We start from the raw sequence: 22,559 nt of genomic DNA, 5'->3' as shown, positions 1-22,559 counted from the left end.
TGCCGGTCGCCGTAGACCAAGGTCACGGTTGCCCGAGACCCGGTGTAGGCGACACGGTATTCCAACAGCGTTCTATATGTTTCAATAAGCCCCCCCCCCCCCCCACACACACCCACACACATACCCCCCCCCCCCCCCCCAGGTGGGGGAGCAACTCGAGAGAGCACGCAGTTACGTCTGTCCTCATCCCTTTTAAAAAAGTGGAACGCAAGAGTGGAATGCAAGGGTAGAATGAATCAGCTCTCACAATGCAAGAGTAGAATGGATAAAATGGGCAATATTAAGCCAACGAGAACCTTTTTTTTATACTCCTGGGGCAGCCCACGGTCAGACTAAGGACATCTGGATTAGTCCAAGTAGGCCAATACCACAGCAGACCAGGTTAAGTAGGTCAGGAATACGGGCTCTTTCTCAAGGCGGAAGTCTGTTACGCACCTGCACGCCAAGGTCAATATCACACGAAGGGTGAGACGTAGCCCAGTTGTAAAGCACTCACTCGATGCTCGGTCGGTTTGGGATCGATCCATGTCGTTGCGCCCATTGGGCTATTTTTCGTTCCAGCCAGGGCACCACGACAGGTATATCAAAGGCTGTGGTATGTGCTACCATGTATGTGGGATAGTGCATATAAAAGATCCTTTGCTGCTAATCGAAAAGAGTAGCCCATGAAGTGTTGACAGCGGGTTTCCTCTCTCAATATCTGTGTGGTCCTTAGCCCTATGTCTGACGCCATATAACCGTAAATAAAATGTGTTGAGTGCGTCGTTAAATAAAACATTCCTTGAGAATTACTGTTTCAAATTTGTAAAAGTAGGGCGAGACGTAGCCCAGTAGAAACGGCTATGCTGATGCGTGGTCGGTCTTAGATCAATCTCCGTCGGTGTGCCCATTGAGCTACTTCTCGTTCCCTTGCTGCCAACTGAAAATAGTAGCCCATAGAGTCACGACAGCGGGTTTCCTCTCTATTCCTATGGTCCTTAACCACATGTCCGACGTAATATAACCGTAATTAAAATTTGTTTAGTGCGTTGTTAAATAAAAAAGTTTAGTTGTTTTGTAGTCTAAATATATAAATATTCTTACCATGGGCTTTCCGAAGCAGATGTCCCCGGATAAAGTTGTTTTCGCGGGATGATGTAATAATGGCCAGATGGGAATTCATCAAGTTACAATATACCTGAAGCAAACAAAAATGTATGAGTGAATAAATATATTAGATTAGTAGGTAGAGAAACATACACGATATACCTGAATGAAAAAAATATATATATTAGCGAATAAATATATTAGATAAATAGCTAGATACGCCAAAGAATAAATACACAGATATGTAATTACATATCAGCACTAAAAACATATTGGCCATTAGCTGTGAAAGGTAAATGATGATCAACATAAATATACAACAAATAACAAATTACAAATGAAACATGGATCAAAGTTGAAATTTGTTTTGTTTAACTTCACCACTAGGGCACAGTCATTTATTTAATCATCGGCTATTGAATGTCAAACATTTGGTAATTTTGACGTATAGTCTAAGAGAAAAAACCTGCTACATGTTTCCATTAGTAGCAAGGGATCTTTTAAATGTACCATCCCACAGACATGATAGTACATACCACGGACTTTAATAAATCAGTTGTGGTACACTGGCTGGAATGAGAAATAGTCCAATGGATTCACCAATGGGGTCGATCCTTGACTGACTGCGCATCAGGCCTGTGGTATGTCACAATACGCAAAGGCGCCGAGGAGTTCATTTAAAGAGACAATAACTTACTGTGCGAAACCATTCGAAGGTCAGATCAAATGGATGCGAAAATTGACCCAATAGAGCTCATAGAATGGAAACTAGCTGAAAAAGTGGGAAGCAAACTTACTGTGATTCAAAACAGTGTTTGTACCATTTCGCTAGATACACCCAGATTCGAAACATATTGACTTTTTTTCTCATTTTGGCCTTCGAATTAAGCGTTACCTTAATTTTAAATTGGTTAACTATAAACATCAAGTATTATATCTACAGTATGAAAATACAGAAGAAACAAATGCTAAATATAAATAGCGTTAAAAATATGTTAAAAACTAAATTTGATATCGAAAAATATATTGTTTTTAAAAATTGTAGCTATGAAACATTCCATAAAAATGGAGTCCTTGGCCTGAAAAAAGCTGAAATTTTGCTTATCTGGAAATAGATTTCGTCCAAAGCAAACCTCCTTAATTGACTTTCTTTCAATGTTTTTTCTTCTCTTCCGTACACAACATTGTTCTTACCCTTCCAAACACTCTTTGTTCTTTCTATCCTCCTTTACTATTATCTTTTGATTTTAAGTTAAATTATATCTTATGCATTATCCCTACTATTTTCTATTTCAATTTATTTTTAAAAATTAATTAACTTTTCCTTTTCGTCAATATTTCTTTCTTCTTTCTTTCTCTCCTTGTCTTTATTTCTATTATTTCTAGCTTCTCTGTTAACCCCATAAAACTATAAACTATGTTTTAAATGTATCTATGTCCAGGTTTTATTGTTTGATTAATGTGCTATATACATATTATTCACTTATGTTCCATGTTTAACATACTAAATATTTGTAAAATAGCGATTCCAAGACCCCAACCCTGGCACTACCGTATTTGTTTTCTGCGGTCAATATACTTTATTTAAAAACAAAAAACAAAAACAAATTTTAAAAAACATCTTACCTGTGCTTCAGCCCACGATGCAACCATTTTTTTCGGCGAAAACCAGTAACAGTTTTTGTTATATTTCACAAAACCGTGCTGACAATTTTTGGCATCTGAAAAAAATTGAAAAAATAATATTTCAATGTTTTATCTTGCAATAGGCATTCAGACTCCCTTTTTGGGAGAAGGGTGGGGGAGGCAAAAAAAAAAAAAAAAAAAAAAAAAAAAAAAAAAAAAAAAGCGATACTAATTTTCTTTAAACCTTTTGGTAATCGAAGACAAATTCAAGTGGTGTCTCCAATGCAAATTAAGCCATCGGACATAAGGATGGAGGTACTGGGTTCGCAGCCCGGTACCGGCTCCCACCCAAAATGGGTTTTAATGCCACATTGGGTAGGTGTAACACCACTAGATACTCTTCTCTCTCACTAACCACTAACAACTAACCACTAACCCACTGTCCTGAGCAGACAGCCCAGATTGTTCAGGTGTATACCCAGGACAGCGTACTTGAACTGTAATTGGATACAAACAAGAAAATAAGTTGAAATGTATGAATGAAGAATATTTTTAATATTTAAATATTTAGATACTCATCAACTTTTTGCTTTCTTCCTCGTGTGTGCAATTCTACTATTTCGTTTAGATGCTACTTAAAATTTAAACACTCTCAACATGAAAATAAACATAGCGTGGCGAAGTTTTACAAGGGCATAGGCATGAATTTGCTTTTTGAGTCTTATTTCTGGAAAACACCTATGACGATCAATGTGTATAATATACAAATATCAATTTTTAAAATATCCCGGAGAGTGAAAAAAAATTACTTATTTGCAATGCAAATAAAATCATTTTCTCACAAAATTGTTATAAAGGAATGGACATTAGGTTTATACATTTTGTGACACCCAATCGCCGATGGTTATTTTTGTGTTGGGGTGTCGTTAAACATTCATTCATTCATTCATTAGTAGGGGTGGGACGTAGCCCAGTGGTAAAGCGTTCGATTGGTGCGCGGTCGGTCTAGGATCGATCCCCGTCGGTGGACCCATTGGGCTATTTCTCATTCCAGCCAGTGCTCCACAACTGGTGAAACAAAGGCCGTGATATGTACTATCCTGTCTGTGGGATGGTGCATATAAAAGATCCCTTACTGCTAATCGAAACGAGTAGCCCATGAAGTAGCAACAGCGGGTTTCCTCTCTCAACATCTGTGTGGTCCTTAATTGTATGTCTGACGCCATATAACCGTAAATGAAATATGTAGAGTGCGTCGTTAAATAAAACATTTCCTTCCTCCATCCATTCATTATTCTACAAATATTTCCTTGTAGCTATATCACAGGTATATTATGCCTAAACTCTCATTATATTCAGTCTAAAAAAAATAGATTTGAAGTTTCTCGAAACAAAGAGTGCAGTAAATCACATCATAAAAATTGAATCAACTGGCAATACCCCTGAACATGAATGTAAGTATAAAATCTGGAGCAATTACAAATAAATTTTTTCAAAAGCTGATTTGTGTTAAAATTGTCGACAAGATTTGGGTCAAAACAGCAGAGGTGTATAATATTGTTCTAAAGGCTTTGGTAGACAAGACAAATGATTCCGATTCTGCAGTTATGCTTGAATACTATAGAAAATATACTGACTTATAAACTATCTTCATATTCAATATTATCCAGATACAAAAAAAAAGAAAAAAGAAGAAAAAAAAGATGTAAACACATTGAATAATTAACCATCGGCTGTTGAATGTCAAACGTTTGCTAATTCTTACACGTCTTCAGACAAAAGCCGCTACATTTTTCATTAGTAGCAAGATACTTTTTTATATATACTTTCTCACACACAGGACAGCCCATACCATGGCCTTTGTCTACACCTATATATATATAGTCAAACCTGGCATAGTGGTCACCTGTAAACAGCGGTCACCTGCCATAAGCGGCCACCTTTTCCCACCCAAAACGATTTACAATGTAAATGCACCTGTAATAAGCGGTTACCTGTCTAACGCAGCCAGCGGCCACGGAAATCGGATCCCAAATCGCTAACATACCTGTATTAAGTGCCAATATTAAATGGTTACTGTTATATAAAAGGGATATTTTAACAACAGCGATTAGGTGTAGCAAATAACCGATCTTCACACCTTCAGGAATAGTAGTACCCATTCAGTCACGACATCTCAACAGTGTATCAGTTAAGAAAGTATGACTCTGGAATGCATCTATCTGCCTCTGTACAGGCTACACTTGACATATATAGATTCCCTTAGAATGACAATACGCCGCATGAAGTAGGAATTAAGTTATTAAATGGAGAAAGAAAACAAATTTGTTGAGAACGGTTAATTTAATACATTTCAGGTGCATTTTTTTCTGAAGGAGGTGACATGTCAAAAGTTAATTTATAGCTAACTGAAGCAAACATCTGCTAATTAGCAGTACAGACGGTAAAACAAGAAACAACAAAAAATGTTTTAAAAACTCTATATGTGGCAACCTGTAAACAGCGGCCACCTATCTTAAGCGGCCATTTTTATCTCCTCCCATGTATGACCGCTTAAGACAGGTTTGACTGTATATTGTTGTGTGCATGCAAATGTAAATAGATGTATAAATATATCAAATACACATGTTCATAAATAATAGCACACGTTTTCACTGTAATTAACTTGGCACGTCGATGTTAATATTGATGGTTCAATAATAAACCAATGCCGGCGACTACAGCTTTTAAACAAGAGAAAAATAATTACCTGTAAATTGCCAAAGTAAAGTCAGTACGAGAAGCCAACCGACGAACACTGCTGTTGCCTGCATATTGGTCACAGAGCGGTGAATGATCATTGAATGGAAAGTGACAACTTTTATACTAAAACAATTAAGAATCGGTGTGAATGTCATCTGTTTAACAACGATAGCGTACTTTGAATATTGTGAAATGCATGGAACAGCACGAGCGTAGGAAGGTGCCAATATATATATATATATATATATATATATATATATATATATATATATATATACCGGCGACTGCAGCCAGGTACCGGCTCTCACCCAGAGCGAGTTCTTAAGGGCTCAATGGGTAGGGGTAAGACCACTACTCCCCCTTCTCCCTCAGTAACCACTAACAACTAACAAAACATAACAGACCTTTATTTCCCTCAAGGCCACCAACTGGTCGTATCAGAGGATTGTATACATATAACAGATAAATATATATACACATACACATTTTGATCACATTAGGTTTCACGAAATAATATTCGCGCATCTTTGAATTTATTGCATATAAATATATAATGAAACTCATCTCCGATATCGTCTATATTACATAATGTACACGTCCTTTGTTATTGGACAGAGAACCCAGATAGCTGAGGTCTGTGTCCAGGACAGCGTGTTTGAACCTTAATTGGATATAAGTACGAAACAAAAAACACAGAAAAAGAAAAGTTTCTAAAGCATAACATTAAACACATTTATATCAACCAATTACATATTAGGCTAGACGCAAGGATGACCTAGTTATTATATGCTGATGTGGCTATTTTGAAATTCAAATGGCGGCCACCAGAGGAAGCTATTTTTGGAATACCACTTTCAAATGAATCCCACTATGTCATAGAACATAGGTACCAAGTGTCTTGCTTTCCTCAACAAGTGGATGATAGCCTTAAATATGTGGGCCTTAGCTCCTGGACTATAAATAAAATCCACGGAGTTCTGACTTGTGCATGCTTAACATTGTAGAACCAGTCTTGAGGATAGCTGTTTTCCTGTAGACCGGCCAGAAAGGGCCACACTTACGTACTTCAACATATGTTCGTGCTTATATCCAATTAAGGTTCAGACACGCTGTCCTGGGCACACACCTCAGCTATCTGGGCGGTCTGTCCAGGACAGTGTGTTAGTGGTTAGTGGGAGAGAAGGGGTATAGTGGTCTTACACCTACCCACCGATTCGTTCAAACTCACTATGGGTGGGAGCCGATACCTGGCAACGAACCCTGCACCAACTAGTCTTATATCCGATGGCTTAACCACGACACCACCGATGCCAGTAAGGACACCACTAATGTTCACCTAACCACTAGTGTTACAATGGACACTAGCGACTGCAGTGTTGTTGACCATTTGTCTAATCGTCGACTCTTGTCGATAAGTTGTTCTTCTATTAACAGTTAGTATACAAATTGTCTGTGTTTTAAATGACAGAACGTTTACGAGATGCGTGATATGCGTTTCCATTGCAGCCAACGTCCCACAGTTGGTATATATATATATATATATATATATATATATATATATATATATATATATATATATATATATACTCAAAGGCAAAAGTTATTGCGACATGGATTGTTTGGAGTAATACATTTGTGAATTGATTTATGGATGTAAACCAAAGAAAATGTGCATGAAACAGCTCAAATAAATGCAACCAAGCAGTTGTTGCAGCGATTGCATGCTTTGTGCAAGAAACATGGAATATTCGGGAGAAATGCTGCCCAGTGTCCACAATCAAAGGCCAGTTCAGTCGCAGATCATTGCCACTCTGTGCAGCCTTCAGACGTCCAGAAGTCAGAAAAAAACACCATTAGTGAACTGTTTGATGCAATTTCGTCGTACCACGCCGCAGTGAAAATGACAGATGCCAAGTCATAGGGATGATGAACCTGGGACCTCGCAGCGTGACGTCGCACGTCAATTCAACGTCCACAGAAACACCATATGACACTTATGGTAACGATATCAACAAAACAACCAGGTCAGGAACCGTCCCCGTAGCGGCCGATCACCCGTGACAACCCCTCGCCAAGACACATGGATCCGAACCACGGATCAGCGAAACAGATTCCAGCCAGCAACCCTCACAGCCCGTACCATCCCTTTCTCCACCTTTTAGTGGCCTCAGTAAGACGACGGTCCCAGGCCTGCATCAATCCTCAAGGAGGACACACTCGCTAGTGACTGTGCGAACTTCGCTCTGGACCCCATCTAGTGATGTGGCTCATTATCATATGGCAGGTGCGCCCTTTTCATGGACTATTGCTCGTTTCCATGCCTTAGGACATTTCTCTTTCCATGTTATAGCGTTTCATACACGGCAGTAAAAACGTATCATCAATTATTTTTGTCTTTTGTGTGTCACAATAACTTTTGCCTTTTAGGATATATATATATATATATATATATATATATATATATATATATAATATAATATCGTCAAGACATCAATTGTCTTGTCGACGGGAGGTAGCCCGGTGGTAAAGCGATCGCCTGATGCGCGGTAGGTATGGAATCAGTCTCGGTCAGACGGCCCACTGGATTATTTCTCGTTCCACAAGTGAAATATGAAAGGCCTAAGAAAAGTTTGGTATGGACTGTCTGTGTAACGGACGATGCCACCAACATTCATTATAGAGAAGGTAAAGCGCTCTCGTGAAGTGCGGTCAGTGTGGGATCCATTGCTACTAATGGAAAAATGTAGTACATTTGGCTATTTCTCGTTCCAGTTAGTGAACCACGGCTGGTGTATAAAAGGTGTGGTATATGCTACCATGTCGGTGGGATGGTGCATATAAAAAATCCCTTGCTACTAATGGAAAAATGTAACGAATTTCCTAAATAGAACTATGAAAAAAATTACCAAATGTTTGACATTCAATAACCGATCATTAATAAATCAGTGTGCTCTAGTGGTGTCATTGAACTAAACAAACGGTTTCTCATGACGATTCACATAGTTACCATAATATGTACTTGAAATTCAACAAATTGCTTCGTAGTTAACCTCACCCTATTAGTAACATAACATACATATTGGTTTTGTGTGGGTTTTTTGTTGTTCTTGTGCTTTAGTGGTGTCGTTAAACAAAACAAATTGTTTAATTTTCAAAACATTCTGCATTGGCATAAATGTATGTGCGTTTATCATATTATGAAATATGGTTTGTCAAATAGCAAACTGAAGGTGTTATTTCGATAGTGTGACTCTGCTATATTCAATTCCTATCTGGTGCAAGCAATCTAAAAGCACCACTCTCCGGTAACGGATTCAGTAAATAGGTGTTTTATTCCCGGATGAAGAATGTTTCAACCAATCAGAAACGTCAATATGCAATATGCTATACTTGAGGTTCACACATGGTCATCTCATGTTCAACATCGCCAGCCGTTGGATACGTGTTGGATACACGACAGCTGTAAACTCATTTTGAGTACGACCATTTTGTTACAGGGGCGGGACGTAGCCCAATGGTAAAGCGCTCGCTTGATGCGCGGTCGGTCTAGGATCGATCCCCGTCGGTGGTCCCATTAGGGTATTTCTCGTCCCAGCCAGTGCATCACGACTGGTATATCGTATGCCGTGGTATGTGCTATCCTGTCTATAGGGTGGTGCATATAAAAGATACCTTGCTTCTAATGAAAACATGTAGGGGTTTTTCTCTCTATGAGTGTCCAAATGACCATGTGTTTGACATCCAATAGCCGATGATGAATAAATCAATGTTTGACGTAGTCCAGTGGTATTTCTACCTCCAGTAGGTGCACCACGACTCGTATATCAAAGGCCGTGGTATGTGCTATCCTGTCTATGGAATTGTGCTTATAAAATATACCTTGTTGCCAAACGAAAAAGAGTAGCCCGTGAAATAACGACAGCGGGTTTCCTCCCTTTATACCTGTGTGGTCCTTAACCATATGCCCGACGCCATATATCCATAAATGTGTTGAATTAAATAAAACATTTCCTTCCTTTAGTCCAGTGGTATAGCGCTCGTCTGGTGTGTAACGGTTCAAGATTACTAACCGTTGGTGGGCCTGGACCCATTGGGCTATTTCTCGTTGCAACCAGTGCTCCACAACTAGGGTAAGAAAGGTCGTGGTACCTGTATGTACTATCCTGTATATGGATGCTGCATATAAAAGACCCCTTGCTGTTTATCGGAACGAGTAGCTTATATTTGCCTACCTTATGGGAAATGGAAACAGGTAGGAATACCAGTCCATCAAGCATCCCACAACATCTGTGACACTATCCTCTTTCTGATAACGTCAAAGGAATGCTAATCGATCAAGCTTACCATTAAACACAATTTTGAATGTTTTTGTCCACGATAGTGTTGGACATGTTTGAAATAATATATTCTGCACATTGGGGTTTTGTCCATAATTATCATTGATCGTTTTAATATACTTGAACAGTCCAATAACGTCTGTAACTGAAGCATGACCAAGACTATTGTTTCAGCAGAAAGAATCCTTCTCTTCATTATCAGACACATTACACAAACATGCCATTCGTGTAGCCTACCAAGAAGGAGTTCTATAAGTCTGCAAAAAGTGTCTTCTCTCCTAAAATGTAATTTTGGGAAGCGACGTCGTAATTTAATTTAATTTACATGTAGCTCAATGTAATCGCTTAACAGCATGACGTCATTTCATCGTCTCCTAGCTATGTTTGAAACGTGTTGATATGGTCCTTGTTATTAAAAAAAAATATATATATTATGGATAATGTGGATAATAAAGAAATTCAGGGGCGTAGGGGGGGGGGGGGGGGGGTTCGGGGGCTCTCTCTCTCTCTCTCTCTCTCTCTCTCTCTCTCTCTCTCTCTCTCTCTCTCTCTCTCTCTCTCTCTCTCTCTCTCTCTCATACCTTCAGAAACACACCGAATACACAGACACTGACTGACATTCTGAACTCGAAAATTTTATATAAATTATTTTTAGACGATTAGGGTTAGGGTGACAACGTACTCAGTTGATCCAGCTTGACACATCTCATCCGTTATGTTACGTTTTGTACCCGTTTTGTTTCGTGCCTAGACGTTTCGCCCCCCTGGATACGTTCTATGTTGAACTGACAATGCATATTTTTTGGTCTGTCTTAGTTGCTTATTGCACTTTTCCCAACAAAATTCAAACATGCTTACTGCGGGAACGAAAAGACCGTAATTTCTAAATATTTAATATACTATTTAATAATCTTTAATAGTTTAATCTTTAATACAGTATTTGTTATTGTCAATAAAAATATTACAAACATAACTGTTTGTGTGGTATATTACTGTTTAGTTACACGAAATTATGTCATACACATTATTTAAATATTTTGCACGTGGACTGATCAAATATCGCCTCGCAACGGCCTAGGACGCAGATATAATTCATTATAAAACGTGCACCTGCATTTAAAGGACCAATAGATAATTATAGGGTGTTAAACGAGCATCCATTTACTATCATGTTTATGTCCCGAGTAAAATATGTTCAGTTGTTAAGAGCTATAGCGAGTTACCTAGTTGTATAAAACTGTCAATGAAAACAGCTGATGCATGAAAGGTGAAGCAAAGATAGATCCGGCAAGGTCATAGTATGAGCCAATCGTGTGACGCCGAGGTGTTACACCCCACTTGGCGTTCTAGTAGGACGTATCACTTTGATATGTACCAAGATATTTTTAACCATATGGGCAACAAAGGAACATGGTTTTTTGGTTGTTTTTGTCTTCTTTAATTACTGACTTTCCGTGTCCACAGTCAGCATGAGTGAACCTTGCAAGAAAAACAAAAGTCCAGTTAAAATCCCTCAAGTGAACAACTAAGACAGATCAAACAATATGCATGTACAATTCAACATAAAACGTGTCCTAACAAGGGGACGGAATATCTAGGGTATAAAACGGCAGTCTGTATGAAACGTCCAGGGACGAAACAAAACTGGTACGAAACGTCTAGGGTATAAAACGGTAGTCTGTACGAAACGTCCAGGGACGAAACAAAACGCGTACGAAACGTCTAGGGTATAAAACGGTAGTCTGTATGAAACGTCCAGGGACGAAGCAAAACGGGTACGAAACGTCTAGGGTATAAAATGGTAGTCTGTACGAAACGTCCAGGGACGAAACAAAACGGGTACGAAACGTCTTGGGTATAAAACGGTAGTCTGTACGAAACGTCCAGGGACGAAACAAAACGGGTACGAAACGTGTAGGGTTTAAAACGGTAGTCTGTACGAAACGTCCAGGGACGAAACAAAACGGGTACGAAACGTCCCATAGCCCATCACATCACTACAACACAATCGGTAATACATTTTGTTTCGATTATTACTATAATCAATCATCGCTATTATAAACACAAACCATTTAGAAGTCACATAGGGCCTACTCTTTATTTATTTATGACAGTTATAATTAAAAGTTCAATAATGGCGGCTTAGCGGAAGAAATATTCATCAGTTTTTGTGTTTCCAATGAAACTATTATATATTTTTTTTTTATCATTGCGTCATGCCTATAAACATTGTAATGAAATGACTTAATTTGCTAGCTGCATTGCAATGTTAAACGTCAGTCGTCACAATTTGCGTTTGTACGTTAACGCTCATATATAGATTGGACGCGGCGCATGCGTGCGGTCGGACTGTTGTGTCTGTTGCTTAAACCAACTACGTTCCAGCTGGCCGATTTGCATTTCATTTCACTAATTTTATATTATTTTCGTGCTTATATCCAATTGAGGTTCAAGCACGCTGTCCTGGACACACACCTCAACTATCTGGGCTGTGTGTTCAGGACAGTGTGTTAGTTGTTACTGGTTAGTAGTTATCTTTGAGACCACACACTCGCGCCGCATGCATTTTATATGAGCCTTTATCCACAAAGTCTTCTCATATTTTTCATATGTAGTTAATTTATTTTTAAATACAAATTCGAGGCACCAAATTACATGTTTGGTATTATAAAAAATGTTTAGGTAGTATCTATTTTTGTGCATTTATTAGTAGATACTAGTAGATATAATTCTGACAGCTCTAAACAATATAGAGGATATTTCATGTTTTTTTGTCAGATATGATTTATATCTCATCGAGTGAAGTTTGCAAACATATCTCACGACTCGCACTTGCGCGACGAGTGTGATATGATTGCAAACTTCACGAGATGAGAAATAAATCATATGTGACAAAAAAACATGAACTTTTCTATTTATTATATAACTTTTGGCAAGTTAGCTTTATTTTAAAAGTTCCAGCAGCAAAATAGTTCCGGCTTTCTTACAGTGCAGATAACACTTTCTACAGTGACGATAACACATTTTAGAGTGAAATAGTGAAATTTTCACTCTAAAATGTGTTATCATCACTGAGTGACTGATAACTCTTTTATTTTACTGGTATTTTAAGATAGTTCACTAAATGTTATATAATAATATGTCTTCTTGCGTTAAAGTAATCAAAGACGAATTCCATTTTATATAAATGACTTAACAAGATTGTATCTTAAACCTTATTACTGGAAAACCCTTCTTTATTTAAACTTATTATAATATTTCCTCTAAATTAATTCTGTTCACAGATAAATCCCAGTTGAGTATTACAAGGGATGTCGTTCCAATAAAAACTAAATGAACGCGGCATTGATGCACAATGTTCTCCTCCAAATGCATTATTTGGTTCATTGTTATCCCAGCTGGTGTACTTGACAGGTGCTTTCTTTGATGTCCACTCAAAATGGCCTTCAATCCGTAAATCGCTTAACCCGATCCAGTAATCATTACCTAACAAATAAATTATGAAAATTTAATTACTTCTGAAACACTGGGTCACCTCTAAAACATTAGATGTAAGAACAACAACAGAATTCCAAATTAAATGTATTTGATACTGACTATAAGCGCAATGACATAAAGACTACCCTAAGTTCGTAGCCACTGTAACATGTTTTAACAACTAGCCTTGGTGGTGTCGTGGTTAATACATCAGACATAATGCTGGTAGGTACAGGGTTCGCAGCCAGGTACCGGTTCCCACCCAGAGCGAGTTTTATCGACTCCCCTGTCCTGGACAGACAGCCCAGATAGCTGAGGTGTATGCCTAGGACAGCGTGCTTGAAAAATACGAACACGAACATAAAAAAAAAAATCCCAAATATATAAACTGCATTTACCGGTCAAGCTAACACGATTCGCAATTTTTGAACATGTGACGTGGAGTCATACACGTTATATAAATAAATAAATAAATGTGTGTGAATTACCTAACGAAAATTGTGGTCAAAGGGATTTACCGGTCAAGCTAACAGATTCGCAAGCATATGTGACGTGGTGGGGGGGGGGGGGGGGGGGGGCGAGTTTGAGACAAGCATTTTGTGTCAGTTAATATATATAGTAGGACAATAAAGTAAGTTTTGTGGCTCAAAGAACTCCTACGGATATGAAACATTGCAATGGTTTTTACCACCCAGAAGTAGTACGTTTGAGTAAACAACCGTATTGTAATGGCTACAAAACTGCGGAGAGTCCATTTTAGCATTCTCTGCTCAAGCCTTTTTAGGGGTCAAATTATCATATTGATTGGAGACAGTGGCATCGTACTTACATTTTTACAATATATACCATGCACAAATAAAGGCACACAAAGGTGCTATTTGTCATCGACACCTCGGTGCATTAAAACACAGAAAGACCAAATCCTACGCCAGATTTGTGTCGGACTTAATGTACGTTTTTAATTCAACTTTTGGCCAAGAAAAAGAGAAATCCGCTGCTGCTTGTGTATGCAGTTTTGAGATCAGTACGTCCTACTGTATTAGCTGTACTGAGTTGAAGACGGAAAACCATCGTATGTATGAGATGCTTTCTGGCACCCAGTCGCCAAGAGGACACAGTTCACAATGTCCTTGGTGGCTATTCCATTTGAATATATTTTGTAGACCTATATTTCATTCGGTAAGTGACTGACACAGATTTTACTTCGAATTCATTCATGTAGCTGGCACGTTTGCTGCTTTCTTGAAACTCATCTGTCTACGACGGCCTTAGAGAATGAAAGACAGAAATGTTTATTTAACGAGACACTCAACACATTTTATTTACGGTTATATGGTGTCAGACATATGGTTAAGGAACACACATATTTTGAGAGAAAACCCGCTGTCGCCACTACATGGGCTACTCTTTCCGATTAGCAGCAAGGGATACTTTTTTTGTGCGTTCCACAGGCAGGATAACACAACTGATGACAGTTTGTTGAACCACTTATGGATCACATTGGTCAGCCGACGAGTGATTAACAGCTACCCATTAAGCCTTGCGGAGCACTCTCTCATTATTGGAGTCGGTATCTGACTAATAAAAAATTCTATGCCTCGACTTGGGATCCGAACCCAGTTTAGAATATCAAGCCTGTAGACCGATGGTTTCTGCCACGACTTAATATTTGGCCGGTGCCTTAGAGCCAGTCAACTCGATAGATTTGTGGATTCGGAATGTGCTTTAGTTATTTCTTTAAAGAAAACTAACTTTGACGTAAGATTATGTGCCAGAATTATCAAATGTTTAACATTCAATAGCCAGTCATGTGATTAATTAATCAATGCGCTCTAGTGGTGTCGTTAAACAAAACAACTTTAACTGATGACAGTCGGTTTGAATCACTAAATTTCTGACATCCATTAGCCGACGACTAATTAATGAGCTTTAATATCATAGTAAAAATACAACAAACAAATTCACATGAGAGAGAGAGAGAGGGAGAGGGAGAGAGAGAGAGAGAGAGAGAGAGAGAGAGAGAGAGAGAGAGAGAGTACAAGAGAGACAAGAGATTGTTACCTGAGAGAGAAAAATCGGCTATCAGGTGTCAGAAATCAAACTCAAAATATAAGCCCAGCGTTATTCAGTATTCACTTTGTGATTAAATGTATATATATATATAATTTTTACCCTTTGCATTTCTTAACAAATATCCCCGGATGAAGCTATTTTCTCGGGCTGTCGTAATAATAACAAGGTAGGAATTCATGCGTTCGCAATATCCCTGAAGGAAATAAAAACAAATATATATATATAACCAGTAACAAATAAATAATGTTTGGTCCGGTACCATAAATATATAAAGTATATATACTTTGACCATATATGTATCTGTCTTTAAGAGAAATAGAATGGTCTGCCACGTGTTAAGATTTCGTTCAAATTTTGCAAAGACTGGCTCATTGGATTTCTAGATAAAACTCGTTTATGCATAATGAGCAAAATCCAAAACTTGAATACCAATTTTCAGAAGAAAAAAAATAGTTTCAAATATTTAAAATATAAATAAATCGAATATGGAAGCCATGTCATTTGAACTATACATTACTCCTTACTTTTTGGCACCACTTGGTTTGAATACTTATCAGCTCCCAGTTCAATGAGTTCAGAGAAATCTTCCAGAATACACAATATTAGAATATGAGAATAAGAAATATTAAAATTAGGTTCTTTGCAAATCACGCTTCAAGCCTGACGCATTAGAAACAACAACAGCATCAACATGGTATCCTTTTGTTATGTACACACAATATCCCATGCTGCTAATTGATAGCACGATAAAACACTTCAGTCATATTATGATATAGGCAAGAAAATAAGTAAAACGAAAAAGTACTACATTTCTTTCTTGTGCTTCTATTCATGATGCGATTTGTGTGAAGACCAGTGACAGCTGTTTTTGTAAGTGACAAAACCATGTTGACATGCTTTGGCATCTGAGAATTGTGAAATTTTTAAATTAAATTTCCCAATTTACATAACTACTAATAACATAAGTCGACATTCTAAGTCAATATATATATATATATATATATATATATATATATATATATATATATGTATATGTATATGTATATGTATATGTATATGTATATGTATATATATATATATATATATATATATATATATATATATATATATATATATATATATATATATATATATATATATATATATATATATGGGTAATTCTCTGAAAAAGTAATATTTCTTGTCCTGATGCGTTTTCCAGAAAAGTATTGCCTACTTTAATTCAGGGTTTTTGTTATAGTGAACATATGCATTAGTTACATAAGATATGTTGCTAGAATTACCCTTGTTCTATCATGTTATTCACTAAAAATGTAATTTTAAGATGAAAAATAGCCATTTTTTCTTGTCCTCAAGGACATAGTCCAACTGTTTCTAATGTAAAAACTGTATTATATTCAACTCTAGCATACTTTTTTTTATATTATACACCGAGCATTATGATTAGGGAAGGTGATGTAATAACCAAACAGAGTATTTAGTCATTGTATTTTTTTTATTGCCCAATAATAACCTTGTCCCTCGGGTTTTTGTCTGTCCTGTTACCAGATAAGACATTTGCAAATAATGTTGTCTCCTTGTGGTGTGATCAAGTTCTTAAGGGTTCCAAGGTCATTTCCTGTCCAGTGCCATCATGCAACCATGTGCTAAAAATTGATTAGAGTGTTGAAGTCTTCTAAAACAAGTGGTAAGTTTCTCTGGTTGATGTGTACTTTTTTCAGATGTCTCTCCTGTTAGTGGACTATTTGGACCCAACGAGTCGTTTCTATATTTTGTCATTCCATGGTCATCTTGGAATGTGAGATTGAAATTCAATTTGCTTATGTCAATATGTGAAAAGGAGAAGTCGTTGCATATAATTCTAGTTATGTAGTTATTTGTCTATCCTGTTACTGTCTGTGCTGTTACCGAAAAAAAACGTTACAGCACAGACGTATACAGTAACAGGACAGACACATTTAATAACAGCACAGACAATTAGTCAGACAAATAGCTACTTTATCACAATGTAGTTGGTAAATATATATACATAGTAGGTGCTCAAAAACATGGTGCACACTAGCGCTATTCGCCAAGTGTTCCTATTTAAATACGGATGATGAATTGGAGGAGATTTCATAATTTTGCAGGCATGAAGTAACAGCACAGACATATTTTGTCAACAGCATAGACCTTTGATGACAACTGAAAGAGTTTTCAATCACAACAGTGTGTATAATAGACAACAATTGAATACAATACATTTTCGTCTTGAGACAGTTGCACATGTGTATATAATTGACACCTCACTTGGGTACATTAATCTTTTCTGGCTTGATTGTTTATTTTGGTAACAGCATAGACATAAAACGGTAACAACACAGACATTGTAGGGAACATTTGATGTTTAGTGGACATAAATGACCATCATTAAGATTCTAATAAAAGTCTGATCTTTAAATATAATTACAAGTTACTCATTAGTAATTTTGATAGAAATAAATGGTTAAATTTCCGTTCTTTTGAGTTTCTTTCAAAAAATTTAACAGTTAAATAGGTAACAGTATAGATAATTCCAACACAATATGTAATATACTCGTAAATTAAAAAACAATACTATTTTCAAAACAAAACAAAAAGAAAATAGCATCAAAGGTACATGTTTTAAACTATTTTATATGTTGAAAAAGTTCAATATTAAAGCAAAATAACTTTGAGATAGCTTTGGTAACAGCATAGACAAATATTGACACATGAAATAGATTTTAGGAATATAATTGCTTCCAGGTTTGCCGATGCCTTTTACGGCTTTCAGACTTCAGAATGGGCCTACGTGCGGCTGAGAAACAAAGAAGGTACAGGGCTAGACAAGATGAAGATCCCTTGAAACGTGCTGCATATCTTGCAAAAGAACAGGAAAAGCACAAACAGGACATAACGAATGGTAAACAAGTTCAGAAAGCAGATATGAGTGAAAGGCAGTATCGTGTTGCTAAACGACTTCAGACGGAAAGAAAGTTGTAATGAGAGTGTAGGTGACACATATTTGCAAGAGAATAAGAACAACACTAATGGAAAAACAGAACAGGAGCTGGATGATAAAAGAGTGTGTAGTCAAACTAGTGAGAGGGATCAAGATACGGTTGAAAAAAAGATGGATAGTGAGAAGATAGAACAAGAAGCTGATGGAGAAAATATGGATAGTGAGGGGTGGAACAGGATTTGTACGGGAAAAAAAGTGGATAGTCAGAAGGTGGAAATGGAAGTGGATGGAGAAAAGATGGAGAGTAGAGGGTTGAACAAGAGGTGGATGAAGACTAGATGGATAGTGAGAGGGTGGAACAATATTTGTATGAAGATTGGATAGTTAGAAGGTGGAAAAGGAAGCGGATGGAGAAAAGATGGATAGTTAGATGGTGGAAAAGGAAGCGGATGGAGAAAAGATGGATAGCTAGAAGGTGGAAAAGGAAGCAGATGGAGAAAAGATGGATAGTTAGACGGTGGAAAAGGAAGCGGATGGAGAAAACATGGATAGTTAGACGGTGGAAAAGGAAGCGGATGGAGAAAACATGAATAGTTAGAAGGTGGAAAAGGAAGCGGATAGAGAAAAGATGGATAGTGAGAGGCTGGAACAAGAGGTGGATGAAGACACGATTGATAGTGAGAGGCTGGAACAAGATTTGTATGAAGAACATATGAATAGTTGAAACAGTGGGAATGTCGATCAAGAAGCAGATGAAGAAAGTATTGACAGTGAGAGGGTGGAACAAGATTTGCATGAAGAACATATGGATAGTTGAAACAGTGGGAATGTCGATCAAGAAGCAGATAAAGAAAGTATTGATAGTGAGAAGGTGGAACAATATTTGTATGAAGAACATATGGATAGTTGAAACAGTGTGAATGTCGATCAAGAAGCAGATGAAGAAAGTATTGATAGAGAGGGTGGAACAAGATTTGTATGAAGAACATATGGATAGTTAAAACAGTGGGAATGTCGATCAAGAAGCATTGATAGTGAGAGGGTGGACCTAATTCCGATGAAGAAAAGGTTGACAGTTTAAACAGTGGAAAAGTGGAACAGGAGGTGGCTGATAAGATACGCATGCCACTTTATACAAACGAATGCTTGGGGAAATTTGTTGTTGTCTTATATGACAACATACCTTACCCTGGGTATGTGGAAGACATAGCATTAGATGAAGTCTTCGTTGAATGTATTCACAGAGTAGGTAAACAGAGTAGGTGGCCAAAAACACTAACAGACAAGTGTTGGTACGATTTTGGTGATACAGTTAGCATTGTGCCAGAGCCACACAGAATTCCATTGTCCTTACACTCTCATGTACAACCTTCCTTGTGGGAAGACGTTTTGGTTAAGACTCAAAAAACAATAATGTTTTAAAGGTGTATGTGTACCTACCTTTTTTGAAACATTGATCGTTATATTTTGTCTATAAAAGGATTTGAAAGTCTGTGCTGTTAATTGCGCTGTTAATTCTGCTGTTACTTACTGCTACTTACTGTTATACACATGTAGTTGTTTCAATTTGTTAAGCAATTGAAAAAGGTTTAATGGAAGTCAAAGGGCATATTATTTGGTTTCTGTTATATAATCATTTATGTGTGAGTAATATTCATCAGATGATTTCAATATTGCACATTGATAATTATGATGTCTGTGCTGTTATCAACACTCAACTGCATGGTCAGCCCAGAGGTCAAAGTATTATATTTATCACAATTAGCAAAGAACAGCTAACACGTAAACATACTGCTAGTAAATCAGTTTGGTATTATTACTTTGGTACTGTATATTTGGGTATGTCGGGGTGGCCATATTGAAAAATCAAATACTGTCATTATAATATATTCACAATTGCAGGTGGTGTTGCATAAAATGGCATGCATATTATACCAAATATGAACATGCATCTTTCATATTAACCTTGAAAAAAAATGTGATGAAAAACTTACAAATAATTCTTGTATTGCTCTTTTACTGAATCTCGTTACAAAACGATATATTTTGTCTTTGCTGTTATCTGTTTGTCTGTCCTGTTACCAGAGATATAATATTGCAAAATTGATGACTAGTATAAGCAAGTACAAAAAATATTGCATAGTTTGCGAAGATAAGTTTGATATTTATCATATACTTATAGAAAATTAATAGTAAATAACTAGTTTAAGTAATATAGGTATTTATCAATATCAATTTAAGTCATTATGGTATTATTTACACCATTTTATAGACTAAAATTACAGTGATGAAAACATAATTATATCAAACATTTCTTAATACTTGCCAAGTGTCTTTATGCAGTATTAAAACAATAAATTAACAACTTTGAATAACTTTAAATGAAGAAAAATCTAGTTATGTGAAGGTAACAGCACAGACACTTGGTGCGCATGTGCACTTGTTTAATTTAGGGCACAAATGTTAATAAAGGTCATTAAGCTCTCAAAGTTCAGATTTATATTCAGTATTAATTGCTTATTTGATTTGATAAATAAAAATGTTTCCAAATTCAATTCCGATTTTGTGTTTTTCCTTGAAGCAAAATGTCACTTTTTCAGAGAATGACCCATATATATTTCTAAATAGTTAAATAATAACAATTTAAAAAAGAACCAAATACTTCAGCCTCAATGTTGATGGTTATTCTATATGGTTAAAACATATAGCAAACACTCCAGCTTTAATGATGATGGTATATTATAAATGGTTAATTAATAAAACAAACATATACCAAAGACTCCAGCTTTAATGTTGATGGTGCATTCTAAATGGTTAAGTAATTCAAATATACCAAAGACTCCAACTTTAGGTTTGATGGTGTATTCTAAATGATTAAATAATGAACATACATCCGAGACTGTAGCTTTAATATTGATGGTAAATATTTAAAAAGTAAAAACTCGAATACAACTGGGAAATAAGCCTTTTTTCTATTTCTTAATTTTCGTGATGCATCTGACGATAGATGTAGGCTGTCATGTATGACGTAGATGACAAAATCCCAAGAAGGCGACCTCAGCTTAAAGGTTGGTGGCAAATTCTTAATGGTTAATGATCCAAATTATACCTGATATTGCAGCTTAAATGTCGATGGTGTATTGTAAATGTTTAATAAAATTATACTCAAGAAAAAAAAACCCACACTCACAGAAAAACCCCAACCAAACAACCGTTAATGACAACAACAAAAAAACAAAAAACAAAACGAAAACAAAACCAGAAAGAGAGAAAAGAAGGAATGGAGGAAGAAATAAATAAATAAACAAACAAAGAAAGTAATGTTACCTGCAGATTGCGAAAGTGCAGTCAGTACAATAAGAAAACTAACGAGCATTGTGGTTGCCTTCATGTTGATCAAAGAGCGTTAAGTTAGCAACGTGTTTTATAGTGTTCGTTGAATGAGAAGTGATAACTTTTATAGTGGAATATTGGTGTCAACGCCATCTGTTTTAACAACAACCACAACGTACTTTTAATAGTGTGAAATGCATTACTAGTTCGTTATGCAAAACATGCAATATATCAATAATTTTCAGGGGGAATATTTATGACACCGATGAACACCGAAAGTGTATCTCTGAACAAGAAAGTTTTTATTATTAAATTGTTTTTGGTTCTTGTTGTTTTGTTTGTTTTGTTTTTGTTTTGTTTTTTTAAACGACATCACGCTGAAACCTTTTTTTATTTACTGAAAACATAGACAGAAAAACTAATGTTTTGAGAGTTAATTTGGTTTCATAATGTGTATGACTTTATATGAACGAATGTTTGACGGCACCCCAGCACAAAATTACACGTCTGCTATTTGGTTGTCAGAAAAAGTAAATATATGGAAATATTATTTACATTAAGAATAAAATGTATATAATTATGTAAACTCACAGTGTAAAGAGTTGTGGGGAAATGTGTAATAGAATACAAATATCAAGGTAAGTACATTTTAAAGCGTTGTGTAGAAATCAATGTGTTTCAAAAACTTTAACATTAATTATGGGTGGAATTTAAAGGATTCTAACACATTTCGTTTGCCAAATATATCGTTTTTCGTTAACTTCAGATGATTACACTCCACCAAAATGTGGCGCACCGTGTACACTGACATTGTTCACACTGAGAAGGAGAGTCCTTCTTTAAAATAAGATTGTATACGATTTCTAACATTATCAATTAAAGAGATGCACACCACTGATCTATAGTTACAAATAATGCAGAGT

The 22,559-nt window shown here is 36.5% G+C and overlaps 1 protein-coding gene across 2 annotated transcripts in view; it reads right to left on the bottom strand.

Annotated features, from left to right (window-relative positions):
• The window catches only part of LOC121373413 (perlucin-like), a 30,934-nt gene extending 9,205 nt beyond the window's left edge, over positions 1–21,729 (bottom strand). Inside the window, exons 1-3 of one of the 2 annotated variants that reach the window (XM_041500059.1) lie at positions 21,631–21,729; positions 2,713–2,807; positions 1,084–1,177 (exon numbers count right to left, since the gene is read on the bottom strand). In XM_041500059.1, coding sequence (XP_041355993.1) covers positions 1,084–1,177; positions 2,713–2,807; positions 21,631–21,694 — 253 coding nt within the window. In that variant the 5' untranslated portion in view covers positions 21,695–21,729. Of the gene's footprint in view, positions 1–1,083; positions 1,178–2,712; positions 2,808–5,461; positions 5,616–21,630 lie in introns of those variants that run through there. The other variant, XM_041500058.1, reaches the window with a different exon arrangement.
• Between the last annotated feature and the right edge of the window lie 830 nt (positions 21,730–22,559).

The sequence above is a fragment of the Gigantopelta aegis genome, chromosome 5 (genome assembly GCF_016097555.1).
Source record: "Gigantopelta aegis isolate Gae_Host chromosome 5, Gae_host_genome, whole genome shotgun sequence".
NCBI lineage: Eukaryota > Metazoa > Mollusca > Gastropoda > Neomphalida > Peltospiridae > Gigantopelta > Gigantopelta aegis.
Note: the sequence above shows the minus strand (reverse complement) of the source record. Positions and strands in the feature narration are given on the sequence as shown.